This window comes from Parasteatoda tepidariorum, chromosome 12 (assembly GCF_982258835.1).
Source record: "Parasteatoda tepidariorum strain Cologne lab strain chromosome 12, Ptep-v5.0, whole genome shotgun sequence".
NCBI lineage: Eukaryota > Metazoa > Arthropoda > Arachnida > Araneae > Theridiidae > Parasteatoda > Parasteatoda tepidariorum.
This window is the reverse complement of record NC_141766.1, coordinates 12461576-12476002: the sequence shown is the minus strand read 5'-3', so window position 1 is coordinate 12476002 and position 14427 is coordinate 12461576. Positions and strand designations below refer to the sequence as shown.

The 14427-nt window shown below is 29.5% G+C and overlaps 2 protein-coding genes across 7 annotated transcripts in view; one reads left to right on the top strand and one right to left on the bottom strand.

Moving 5' to 3' along the window:
* LOC107437403 (uncharacterized protein T19C3.4) overlaps window positions 1-7604 on the top strand; it is a 35818-nt gene extending 28214 nt beyond the window's left edge. The window contains exon 9 of one of the 3 annotated variants that reach the window (XM_016049398.4): window positions 7275-7604. In XM_016049398.4, the coding sequence (XP_015904884.3) occupies window positions 7275-7319 (45 nt within the window). In that variant the 3' untranslated portion in view covers window positions 7320-7604. Of the gene's footprint in view, window positions 1-2022; window positions 3111-6126 lie in introns of those variants that run through there. The other 2 variants (XM_071188168.2, XM_016049400.4) reach the window with 2 other exon arrangements.
* The window catches only part of Btk (tyrosine-protein kinase Btk29A), a 92820-nt gene continuing 82944 nt past the window's right edge, over window positions 4552-14427 (bottom strand). For all 4 annotated transcript variants that reach the window (XM_016049392.4, XM_016049395.4, XM_016049393.3 and 1 more), the window contains exons 11-13: window positions 13861-13979; window positions 7386-7543; window positions 4552-4828 (exon numbers count right to left, since the gene is read on the bottom strand). In XM_016049392.4, coding sequence (XP_015904878.1) covers window positions 4751-4828; window positions 7386-7543; window positions 13861-13979 — 355 coding nt within the window. In that variant the 3' untranslated portion in view covers window positions 4552-4750. The remainder of the gene's footprint in view (window positions 4829-7385; window positions 7544-13860; window positions 13980-14427) is intronic.

Genomic DNA, 14427 nt, shown 5'->3' with positions numbered 1-14427 from the left:
AAATTCACTTCAAAAACTGAGGAAAGTCATTATAGAAAATAACAAATGTCTTAGAATATCTCTCAAAAAGAAATGATCCAATATTAGTTAGAGCTATTAAGGCCAAACGCTCCGTTCTTGAAGTAAAAGTGCGAGCTTTGCGCCAAAGTGACGTCACTAGAGTGACGTCGGAGGATCGGCGCGGCAAGAGATACTTCAAAGGAGTGAACCAGCCCTTCTATTCTCTTTAGCCCTGTCTGAAAATAGGAAGCTGGGCATATGATTTTTCTAAAAACATCATGAAATTCTGAGTTTCTCAAGACCATTGATTCTATGACTTTCGTTGATCAAAAGCTTATAATCAGACGAAATTTTCACGGAATTCCTCAAACTAAAATTCAAGTTTAGAAACTCTCGCTAATGAGACTCTTGAAGGCACTTGATTCTTCTGTTAACTTGATCCTTTTTGTTTGGCGAATTTTTGCCATTTAGAACTGTACCGTAATCTGTTAATATCCACAATTCTCATTCTCCCGGTTTGAATATCAAACATCGATTTTCGTGTTTACCTAATTTAAATGTTACACGTTGTGATTTATATTCGCTTCATTTTAAAATCATACATCGTGGTTCTTATTCGTGTGATATAAAATTCCAATGTCGTGTTTTGTATTTGAGTTTTTTTTTTTTTTTTAAATTGTGCGATTTTTATACATGAGTTGTTTGGAATATTAAACATCAATTTTTTCCTATTTTTGTGTGCTTTATAAGCTACGTATTAGGATTCGTATTCATGTGTTTTAAGAAACCCAATATCGCAACTTGTATTCTAGCAATTTTTAAAATCCGGTGTCGCAATTTCAAAATCCAATATTGCGATTAGTGTAAGACAGGGGTGTCAAACTCAAAAGCAAACTTGGGCCAAATAAACAATGCTTAACTTTAGGTGGGCCTCAAAAAAAAAATTTTAAAAAATCAGTGTTTACAGAAACAAATATTTTTATTTTGAATAGTACATTGTAATAAGCATATATAAAGTAAAATTATTGTTTGACAACTCTTCTCTGCTACTATCTTTCCTATTTCGGGAGAAATTTTATTGCCCGAGACTACTTTCAAAATTGACCGAACGAGAGCTATTAATATGGGTTCGGGCAGGAGATTTATTTTCATTCATAACAACAACAAAAATTGCTCGCACTGATAAGTACTTCCAAACATGGAAATAATTTCATATGCGAATTTTCGAGTATTTTCAAACCTTGCCGGTAAATATTTGTAAAATTCAGGCACACCCACTTCAATGAATTTTGTCTTCAAATTTGAGTCGCACTGAATCTCAATCATTTCCATTTGCATATTACTGGGTACTGAGTCTATATTTATTGAGAAAATCGAAGAAAACAAACAAAATTTGTGTTCCAAAGAATTAAAATCTTTAAAGCTTGTTTCAAATTCCGTTCTAAGATTTGAAATTTTTTCTGTGTATTTTTGATAAGATGCAGTATCTCTGGAATGGCAGGTGCCGCAAGCTAATTAGAATTTTACATTTTCGCACGTGCAATTTAAAATGATCCGTATAGTTTATAAATAAAGTATATTATAATTTTATATGCTAGTTTCCATTCTAATTCACATTTCTATTTTATTTTTACTTTGCGTTGGATATATTGACTGGGCCGCAAAAATGTTCATCTCGGGCCGCAAGTTTGTCACCCCTGGTGTGAGAACTAAGATTTTCTTAAATTAGTTATTATAAAAGTGTAATATTCTTCATTGGTAGGTAATTTGATTATAAATTTTATTTTTAAAAAATTATGTTAAATATGAAACATGTATGCTATATAACTTGATATTGATTTTTTTGCACAGAAAATTTTCAGGGTATTTAACTTTGTGTCACAATTTCCCCTGAAAATTTTAATATCAATAATTCTTGTTAAAAGACAATACTTCATAATAATTTATTAGTATAGCTTAATACTGAACTGTGAATTTTGTATGAAATAATAAAATTTTACACACATTTTTTCTGTCTTTCAGACTATGATACTAAGAGAGAGAAAACGAAAGCCTACAAAATAATTCTTTTTAATGTTCGACGTTTTATTTAGTATCTGCTTTTTATCTCCAAAAATGAATTGAAAATTTTAGAAAATATATTATGTATGATTGTTTAATCACATGTTTATAATTTTCAACTAATTTATTTATTTTAGAAGTCTGAATTATTTATATAATTGTTATACTTTTGAAACATCTTAGCAGGCTCTCAATATTTTAATTTATTTATTGCTTCATTCGAGTCTCCCCATGCTTTTTTCTATTTTTTTTTTCAATTATAATTATTCTGAATTTTTTTGTCTTAAATTTTCATTGTTAAATTTTCAAAATTATATTTTATTAATTCTGCAAATGAATTTAAAACTTTCATGATGACTTTGTATGTTGGCTAGTTTACATACATTCAGTATGTTTTTATCCAAACTTTTTATGAACTGTATCGCTCAAATCTACACTGTTATAAGGAGCATTCTCTTTTTACGTTTAATTAGTTGGCATTTTCAACAACATTAATGGTGCTTAGTGACAGTTTTATTCTTTTTCCAATGTATTACTAAAAAAAATATTTTTTTTTTACAATTTAGTCAAGTTTTTAATATTTTCCAAATTCATTTTCTAGAACTATTTAGTACTCTATTTGTGACTTATTTAATCGCTAAAGTTTATTATTCGACTAATTTTAACTTAAATATGTTTTCTGTATTATTAAAGTTGCATACTTTAGATAATTGTAACTATGAGGGTTATTTTAAAATGTGTTATGAATGCTCTTTAAGGTTTTCGTAGAATATTTATATGCATCCTGAAGATTTTTATATGATTGTTAGTTTAATTTTCTTAGTATGCAATATATCAATCGTAAAAATATAAAATTGTTTATTTGTGATAAAACACAGCATGCAGAGCATGTTTTGATCTCATGTTTACTTTTCGTCATTTCCTACCATTTGTATTAAATATGTTTGTTTTGTTAGATTATTTTTGTAATGCCTGTGAATGTAAAAAGTTCGTTTCTGTATGTTAAGTTCCTATAATTTATGTATAATAAATAAAGGAAAACAAATTTGTATTTGTGTTATTTGTTTTGTGTTTTTGAATGCATTATCTAAAAATTCTTTAATTGTACACTAATATTTCATTTATATCTCATTACATACCTACCAAGTCTCCTGATCTTTAATGAAGATTCCTGTATTTTACGACTATCTCCTGTTTACACGTATATTCTCAAATTTCTCCTTATTTGCGGAAGAAATTTAAAAAAAAAAAAAAAAAAAGAATTTTGGCAATAAAATATCTACTAATGGCAAAAATATTTCTCTTATCCCTCAAAAGATGGTTCTATTGTTATTGCAGTATGTTGAGTGTTTATAATTTAAGGAATTAAAAATAATGGTTTAAAAAAATCTTCTTTAGATTAATATTTATATACATATCTTTTACTTAAATGAATGTAAGTGCTTAGATTATTTTCAATTTTGACTTACATGATTATGCATGATGTATCAAAACTTTACTCGCAGCTCAAAAAATGTCATTAGTAAAATCTCCGTTATTTTATTTCTCCAAAGTTGGCGGGTATGCCATTAAAATTGAAATCTCTTTTAGTATACTGCTTATCAACTTATAAAGTGAATCTCTTTTGTTCCTATAACTTTACAACTTAAGCATGCCTGTGCTTACAAGAAATTATTGAATAAATGCTCAATTCATACAATTTCTTTGCTGGCTGCCAGTTATCATTCATTACTAAATGTTTTTGGGCGTAGATTTGGTTGTAGATAGTGCTGTTAGGTGTGGATGTTAATCTTATAAAAGAGGAAGTCATTCTGTACTTCAATCTAATTTACTATATTGGAATTAAAATAGAAGATGTGTTTTCTTTTATATAAAGCAAGAATAAAATACTTTTTTTTGTAAAGATGGAATGCATAGTAATAAAAATAAAATTAACGTTTTTTCTTTTTTATTTCCTTATTTATTTCTATTATGATGTATATTTTATATGACTGCAAAATTAGATGGGAACTTCTTTTTGCAAAGTTTTTATTTTATAACATTTAATTTTTTTTTCTTTTTTAAAGTACTTATTATTTTGCCTATTTATTTTTTTTTAAATTAAACTTTTTTGTTCAGATGGAAGTTTTTATTAATATAAAGTTAACACAAATTTCTATTTTTTGCTATAAATTTAAGATTGTGTAGAAAATTTCTCTACATTGAAACAAATTGAATTAACATATTTTCACGACGTGTTATTTGCTTTCAGTTTTTCCTTTTAACTGTAAAGGAATTTTTCACCTTAATTAAGTGCTATTATGAAAAGAGCTGATAATAAAAAATCTGAATATATATAGGTAAAAAAATTGGAACTTAAATCAATGTTGTATTGCTTTTACAAAGTATTTTAGTTTCATTATCTTAGCTCTAGAATGAGTATCCATCTTGCTTACCTTTATTACAATTTGCTGCTCTGAATTCATTCTTACAAATCACACACATAAAACAAAAACTTAAATATGTTTATTAAACAATCATATGCAAAAAGGTATGTTCTACACAAATGTTTGATAAAGTGCGTGAAGCAAAATATAATTCCGTATAATGAAATTCTATAGAATTTGATGATAGTTCATGAATAATGATAATTGTTGGTGGATACTTTTCAGTGAAAGACAGATGGCATAGGTCTACCATATTAACTTGTTCAACTAATGTCCCATTCTTCTAAAATCTTTTCCAGTTCATATTTCAATGCTCTAAAAGGTGGCCTGTTCTCTGGGAGCTGAAAAGTAGATTTTTCTTTCATCAGTTTTAATTTTAAGATATCTATATAGATATATAAAACCTTTTGAGAGCAAATTGTCTTCTACTCTGAATTATAAAGCTTAAAATGAGGAATCTTCTACACTTGTAGACATTTGAAATGAGCAGCCAATAAAATTTAAGTGCCATTGATATTCCTGTTCCTTGTAAAAATTATTTATAACTTTTTAATAAGTCAAGCCTTCTTTCACAAAGATGTTCCAATCATAGTTCACATTCTAGCTCTACCATTGAAGAGGGGGTTACATTTCTCAATTAAATACTTGACCCATTAGCACCCTAGTGAGTTTCTATTTGATTTCATATTTTTTTATTTGCATCAGACTTAGTTAATATTTTATTCCACTACACTATGATGGTAGCTACTTATCACATTCATTTAATCGACCATTTTCACGATTTTTTTTTTTTTAGATTTATGCTGAAATTTGAAAATTTTATCAAAAAAAGGACATTTTTCTCAAAATTGCTCTTGAGAAAATTATTGCAAAAAAAGAAATGGAGAGTTTTTGCTTATTTTGTACATTACTTCTTGTAGGTTCTGCATATTTTTCTTTCTTTTTAAGAAAAGGAGCTTAGTTTCCTATTACACTTTCAGGAGGAGTAAAAATATTGTTTCAATCAGATTAATATTTCAAAAATTTTAAATTTTTTTCTTTGAATTGGTAACTAAAACTTGATAAGAATTGCCATTTGTTTACTCACTTCAGTGGATATTCTGCTGGTAAAAATCTTATCTTCCAACTTATATATTTCCCTGCAATACTAACTAGATTTTCTCATATGTTATATGTGAACAAGTGTTTTATATGGATTGCATGTAATATTTGTGTTGTCTTGCATGCAATGGTGGATTTTCTTTTGTTAAAGTGGACTTCGTTAAACTTGTACTGCTAGTAAATTTAAATTATAAAGACTCTAAATATTAAAAACGAAAAGAATTTGATTTTTAGTTTTCTATCCAAAATGTGAGTAGAAGTTTTTTATTGGGAGGATTTCTTTGCTCCTCATCAACATATAATGATAATCTGGGAAATTTAAGATTCTCTTTGGAAAATAAACAGTGACATATTCTAATAACTTGATCTTACTTAACTCTAAAACCTCTTACATGAAAAATAGATTAGAGCTTTTTTTTTAAGTAATAAATAACGCACTTAGATAAGTAGAAATGAGTAATGACTCAAGCAATTATTTTAAAAATATGTAAGCATTTATTTCTTTTTTTAAAAAACTTTGTCTTAATTTTTATTTTAGCCAGGTAGCCATGACCAAAAGAAAAACACTGCACCGAGAATGCATGACCGTTATTATGATGAAGTCTATGACAATTATGCCTATCGTGATCGAAGAGAATTCGTTTCAGATGTTAATTACAATTCTGTCAAGTGGAGAGAATTTCTTTCTGACTTCAAAAGAGATTGAAATTACTCAGCGTCGTTCTTTTCTACTTATTAGCATTTAAACGCCACATTTGCCTGAAAGCATTCTTTACTATGCATGTTGTGTTTTGATTAGTTAGAATTATTTGGACTTGTGATGCTGAATGCTTATGTTACTGGGTTAATGTAAACCTGTGCTACGCTGGTTCCAGAGGTTTCCTTGAGTTTATTTCGATGCAATAAATCTACAAGGGATTAAATAGAGTTAACTATTAGCACTGGAACTATGTACTTCAATTATCACATACTTCTGATGTACAGTGCAAAATAAAAAGCGGAATTCCTTAGTAACTTTTGATCTAATGATCTAATTTTCACATACTAAAATTAAATCTAAATGGTGGCAGAAGTTCACCTTAATTATGCTAATTTGTACAGACAATAATCTAAGTTACGGAATATGACTAAAAAATGTACTTTCTTTAAATTATCGTACGTATTTTGCAAACGGATTCGGGTTTTTGACCATCAAAATATGGTTTAAATACATCAGCCCGAAAAGTGGTCAAAAGTTTGGATCCCCTAATATTAATTTAACTTTTTAAGGATTTGACCATAGTTATGGAATTATTTAAAAGAATCAAAAAAATTTTTTAACCCAATTGCTAGACTCACTTTTCCAAACATATCATTTTTATGTGTGTTAAATTTTGTATTTCATTTTAATAATGGTTGGAAAATACTACAAAATTTGAACAAAATCAGCCAAATATTTCTTGTGAAATTAAAATTTAAAAATACGATTTTCATTACTCCGAATCCATCGTAAAAAAAAGGTATTAATTCCGAAGAAGGGTGCTTTTGTGTCTGATTTTAATTAAGATCATCACTAATTAATTCGCACATTTAAGGTTAACTTTTTGAACCATTTAGTTTTCTACTTAGTATGTAAGAATTTAAACATTAGATCAAATGTAACCCACAGAAAAGATTTTCATTTATCTTTTACTTTTCTTATTCTAGAAAACAGTGACTTTCAGATTCAGGAAATACAGATATTATAAATAAAACGCAATTTATTAATGTTATTGAAGTAATGCATCTTTTGAAATTGGAAACATTTTAAGATCTCACCTCTTCCCAACAAGATTTCATGATGACATACACTTCCCATGGACAAGATCTTGGCACATCTAATCTCTGGCCTCTTTGAACTTGTTCTACTACTTCAGCATTTGTAGCTCGTCCATAAGGAACTTTTCCGCATGTAAAGATTTCCCACATCAAAACACCTGAGGGAAATAAGATAATCGCTTTAGCATGCTAACAATAAAGCTTTTTTGATCTCATGAATATGTTGTGTATATATTTTTGTTTTATAGCAGTTTTTTAAAATGTACTTAAGAGCAAACATTACTAAGATGGCATATGAGTCACATAAAAATTATTAACTAAAAAGTGAAGGAATAAAACAATGTATGTTATTAGTATAATTTTATTTTAGATATTAGCAAATGGGATTTTATTCAATAATGACTTCTTACAAATGACCTCCTTTGGATTTATATTTAAAATTTCAATTTTGAGCCTCCAATTTTTGACCTTGTTTCTTACATAAGTTTGTATGAATTAGATATTAGCGTAAAGATATAGGATGTTATTTAAAAATGATTTGATGGAAATAACCACCTCTGGATTTGTTTAAAAATTCAATTTCTACCCCCCCCCCCTATTTTCGATCTCTTTTTTTCTGCATAAATTTGCTCTTATTTCAACAATTGTTATTACACAAATAATTTAAGTTTTAAAGTCATAAAATTTTTGTGGTTTATTGCAGTAAACCAATAATTGAGCATAAGCCTTGGGGGAAAAAATCCAATGAAGTTATATTGCGTGGTTTTGATAGACAGTTTACTTCGGTAGTTTTGAAGATCGAAGCAATCGCTGAACTTTTCTCTGATTAAGATGATAGGGCTGTGTCTCGGGATGCATAGTGTTGTAACAACACTTTTTTGTCAAAATCATCCAATTCATTCAACAACAACAGCAAAAAATAGATTATGTTTCTGTGGCGTTTTTTGTTTCAGATTATAAATCCAGCCAAACAGTGGTTGTAATAAACTCTTTTCAAGACTAACACGGAAGTTGTATTTTCAAAAAAAAGTATTTTCACCTAATGCGACAATTTGACTCATTTACCGTACCTTTTAACCAAAAATGATCAAGTAGTGTATATCCCAAATAAAGTAATTATTTTTGTAATAAATTTGAACAGTTTCTATACGCTGTGCGGCTCTTAACAAAGAAGTTGGAGATTTCCCAAACAATATTGAACTCGAATGTCGATTTAATAAGAATTAGGAAAGAAACGCGGTTGCTATAGTGTTTAACAATAAATATAGTACTAATTTGATCTCTCTAAATTTTTCAATCACTTAAAATAAAATTTCTTAGTAAGTATATATATTCGGCAAAATTTTTTCCCCTCATTTCTAAAGCTGTGGTTTAAAATGGGAGTATTGTTAATCCATTAAGCAGAACGAAATTAAAAATTACACTTTGAATGTTTTTGTGACAATTGAAATTGTGTTGCTTTTTGAAAAGATGATGAGTTTATAAAACATAGGTCAAAAAAAAAAAAATTTTTTTTTCCTATAAAAGTTATCTTGAAAGAAAATTTACTAATAATATTATCAAATTTATAATATCTTTGATTTTTTTCCGACATGTAAATCTCATCTATCGGCAACAATTGAACACTATAACGAGCACATTCAGAGAAATATACTATAATCACCGTTAACAAATTTTTAGATTCCTTTGAAAAATGGGGCCTTTGGTATCACAAAATTAATATCTAAACAAGAAAGAAGAAAGTAACGCTCGGCAAGATGAAAAATCTCAAAACCAATTTGACTGCCTGATGAAATTGTGAGATGTTTCTAGAAGAAATAGCCATGCAACTTTTTCTGATTTTTTTTTCTCAATGGAGCTGATTTTATTTAGTGTTTTTAGAGCCACTATACAGTATTTCGTTAACTTTGATAGCGTATTTATTTTCTCCTTGTTTAAATATTCGTGACTTCTGACGATTCTTTCTTTTTTGACGTCCCGCAGTGGACTGATCGTTAAGACACGGTTCCCAGCAGATCACCGAAGTCAAGCATCACTGGCTGCGGTCAGTGTGCGGGTGGGTGACCACTTGGATTAGTTTGCGTACTGACCGAGGGTGTGCGGTATTGGTCCTCGTTAAACTGTTCTACCATAAAGTGCTCGATTTCGGGAGCAGGTCGTCGGGCTACCGAGCGGGAGTGCCATCCCCTTGGCAGAGGATCAAAATTGCGATGGCATGTCTTCGAATCATCCTCAGGGATGTTTCCCAGACCGTCGCCATTTTGCAGCTCTAGTGCGACGTAAATGAACTACAACGTCTTTTTTGACAAGGATTTTAAAAATGTATAGCGGGTTCCCATTATGGAACACTTTGCATAATTTTAAGAAAAATACTTTCAAATTATTGACTTTTCTAGCTTATAGTACAGGACTAGTGCTCTAAGGAGTAAAACTTCTATTATTCGAAGATATTTGTATGGAAATAGACGTAAATAATTCTTCAATTAAATTTTATTTGTTAACGATAAAGAAATCTGCCCTTTTCTTATTTGTGCTGATTTTTTCTTTTTTAATTTGACTTCATTTAAAGGTCGTTCTTTATTCTTCGTAATTTTTTATATGCGTCGGTCTAGAGCTGCTCAGTGGGTTGTGACCGACACTCTGGGACGCATGTCTGAGGATGATCCGGAAACATTCTCACACCATCCATTCATCCTCAGATCGTAGTTTTGATCTGAACTAGAGCATGATCAATTTCCTAATTAGTGGTATAGATTTATTATGGGAACTTGGAGGACCTAGTGACCCCAACCTATTTAACGTGCACCAGTCACCATTTTGTTCTTCGGCAGGGGAGACCGCATTCACAACCTTTGAGATATGGGCCTAACGTCCTACCACCCCGTTCTTTATATTCACACATATATAAGTCTGCATATTTATGCGCGAAAAATAAAACATATCTTCACTAGCTGATTAAAGCGGTCACCCACCCTCTCTCTGACCGCTGCCAGTGATGCTTGACTTCAAGTATCTATTGGGACTGTGGGGCACTGTGTCAGTCCACTATGAGACACTGTGAGTTCTAGTACCCAAAAAAAATAACGTTTTCGAGGATTGATTAAAAGAGAGTGGGTTCGATAACTGATCAAATAATAGCTGGTTCGACTATCGATAAAAAGAGAGTGGGTATGAGTATTCTATGATCAGTATAGTGTAGGTAGGTATTTTATTTACGTCGCTCTGGAGTTAAGCAATGGGTTATTGGCGACGGTCTAGGAAACATCCCTGAGAATGATCTGAAGATGTCATCAAAACTTTAATCCTCTGCAGAGGGAATAGCCCCCGCAGTCCATTGTAGAACAAAGAGACCACCGAGCGGTATCGCTCGCCGAACGCTGTGCAAAGCGTGGAGGTAGCGGGTTCGAAACTCGCTATTACCCAGGAAGTATCTTCGTGCTATCCTTCTCTGTAGCGCGCTATCTGTCTTTCTATTTGGCAAAGATTTATTAGCCTAAATTGAGCACACAAACCTGCAAATGTATGTAATTCCATAATAAACAATAAAGAACAAATCTTGTTTGAATAAAAATGTTTTAAATCTGAATAGCTGAATAATTGCGCAATATTCTTGTATGGTTTTGTGTATTTTGGACTTAAAAAGCAAATAATTGTCCTGCTTTGCAATGAAAGCATTCTTGTTACCTATAAAAGATGTTTTATTCTGATTTATTTAATTGAAAAATTATCAGAGACTGAAGTGCTTTTTTTTTTCTTAATATTTGAACATTTAGAATCAATCGTTTACTTTATGCTTAACGTTGTTTTCAGAAGATGGCTGATTTGTTGTTGATGATTGATCGATCTAGTGTTATAAAGTAAGTAACTATCTACGTAAGTACAAATTTAATAATTCAATCCCGTAACTTCTATATTAATTTCTCGATTTACGACGGGTACCTGTTTTTTTTTTTTTAATTATGTCATTATAGCGTAAAAATTGAGCTGATGGTAAAATATTCTGTGCGAAATAAAATTATTTCCATCAAAATATGGCTGGTTTTTTTTTAAATTTTTTAGGTGATATCCTAAAACTCCATTATTAAACTACTTGATAGTTATATTATTATTCTTTCCAAGTTATTTTCCGAGAGCCAAATGGTAATTTGTTAAAAATTTTAATTACATAATAAAATTCTTTAATTATTTTGTACGTTTCCAATTTATTCCTTATTTTAATTTCGATAATCGTAGATAGTCGTGAAAATGTTTGACTTGAAAAAAATATTAAGAATTTTTTTTTAATGTCCTCTTTATTTTGTACGGTACACTCGGGATCAAATATATTTCTACCCATGCACAAAGTTAAAAATTACCTTATTAAATTTAGTGTAAGTGGGTTCTATTTTTAGCTCTGATACAGTTTTGCGCTGTATTTTCGTTTTGATATGATTTATTCCCTTCTTCAGGTAATAAATAAGGGTCAAAACCTGAAACACTCTTTTGACCTTTATATTTTTCAAGCATTAATGGCTGCCGTCAGTGTGTGGGTGGGTGACCACTTGGATCCGTCTACGTAGGGACCGAGGGTGTGCGGTATTGGTCATCGTTAAACTGTTCTTCCGTAATGTGCTCGACTTCGTGTGCAGGTTGTCGGGCTACCGAAGCGGGGGTGCCATATCCCCTCTGCAAAGGATCAAAATTGTGATGGTATGTCTTCGGATCATCCTCAGGGATGTTTCCCAGACCGTCGTCAATAGCCCATTGTGCAGCTCTAGAGCGACGTAAATGAACTACAACAACTAAAATAAACAGTTATTCACCATCGAAGTTTCTTTAATTTAAAAAATCAAATATTTGATCAAATCAAAATAAATTTTTGAATATGAATGAAATATTTTTCTTTCCAAACTATTTTCTCGTATTTTATTATAAATATAATTCCGATAATCTAACAGATTTTTTTTGTAACTATTAGACACTCTCATAAATAAAACTTAGAAAAATGGTTTTTTTGCTCGTAATTAGAGCGTCAATATATATATATATATATATATATATATATATATATATATATATATATGGGTTATTCTCACAAAAACAATCATTTTCATGTCCCCAGTATATTTTATGTTTGTTTTACAGCTTACGAAAAAAAAAAATTCAGGGAAAGTGTCCTTCAGAATGCAAGCTAACAAAAGAATAAAAATAAAATTATCAATTTTTATTTTTTTTTATTTTTGGTAATTAAAATATACCAATATGTCATTCCCTCACTTGTCCTCACTGCTGATTTAAAAAAAGAAAAAAATTGTTTCTGAAATAAAAATTTTTTTTTTTACAAATTCGTGTTTTTTATTTCAGAATACTGAAATATAGAATTCAGAAAATCAGTTTTAAATTTAATTTCTGATAAAAATATTAACACAGCACTATTTTAAACTTTGTCCCCAGTGTTTCGCGTCATTCCCTCACAACAATGTTCTTATGACCTGCAATCTTCTTAGAATAAAAATATTTTAATAAAAACTTCAGAAGTTAACAACTGGCATCATAGAACAAAATTGCAGTATGTTTCCATCTTCAACTTAAAGAAGCTTTGCTGTGGAATAAATTTGAATGAAACAAACCAGGTAAAATTTTTTACATTTGTCATTCCCTCATGTCATTTTTTAGAGTAAAATAAAATACAACTTCATCGAGAAAGTGGATAATTATATGTTGCTTTCTTGTATGAATATAATTGTATGCGATTGACTTCAGAAATTAATTAGGCCTAACTGTTATTTTTAAATTTTATTGAATTCGTCATTCCCTCACGAGTGTATAAAGTGGGGGAATGACGCTAAAGTGAGGGAATGATTCAAGATGAGTATATTATTAATTTTTTTTTTGTTCAATCGTGCCAGCCAATTTTATTTCCCAAACCTGTAAAAACTATTAAATATATAAGACTAAATTATAATAAATATTAGATATGTACTTAGTATGTTATCATTTTCAAACTTTAGGTAGATGTAACTTAGATAAAAACATGTATTAAAATAAAATATCATTCCCTCACTATTAGTGTCATTCCCTCACTTTTTAAATAGTGAAAATAATTAATTTACTTATTAATTAATTTGAAAAATAAATTAAAAAAGTAATAAATTAATTTATTAAATTAATTAATTTATTTATTAAATTAATTAATTAATTATTATAAATTAATTATAAATTAATTATTTAAAAAATTAATTAATTTAAATATTAAGTATAATTTATAGGATATATACTTTCTTTATAATGCCATTACATATTTCTATTAATATAAAAAGTTTCAGAGCTTTTTATTCACTTTAGTTGTTTGGGATTTTATGAACTGAAAAATGACAGTTTTCGTGAGAATGACCCATATATATATATATATATATTGATTATATATATATATATATATATTGAATATAATCTAGTGCTATTATTGGTTTTCTTATTGAAATAAATGAAACATTACCATAGGCCCAGACGTCTGATTTACTGCTAAACCGTGTGTAACCAAGCACTTCTGGTGGGGCCCATTTTATAGGAAACTTTGCTCCTCCTGAACTAGTATATTCATCATCAATGACATACCTGGAAAAGAAATAAAGTTACATTATTCTTGAAATGAATTATCACTAATGACAAAGAGTTCATGAGAAAATTTAAACGTATTAAGTGATAAACGACCGTTATGTCATTATGAAGAAATCATTAGAGGAAGGCATTGGCCCACATTGGGCTGTCTGGCCAACTATGATGATGATGATGACAGAGGTTTTTTTTGGCAAACTCTATACATATTTTGTTATCTGGTTTCAGAACCTTTCATATTGTACCAACCTTAATGTACAATGCACAAAAAGAGATAAATAAATAAATAAAAAACGTTTTATTTTGAAAAAACCTAGAAAACTAAATTCCGATCAAGTGAGCGGGACTTCACGTTCTAGGACTCTACCTTTTTAAAAATTTTACTTTTTTAAAATTCGATTTCTCGGAAACTATTTGACCGATTGTGTTCAAATTTTGTGTTTTGCCA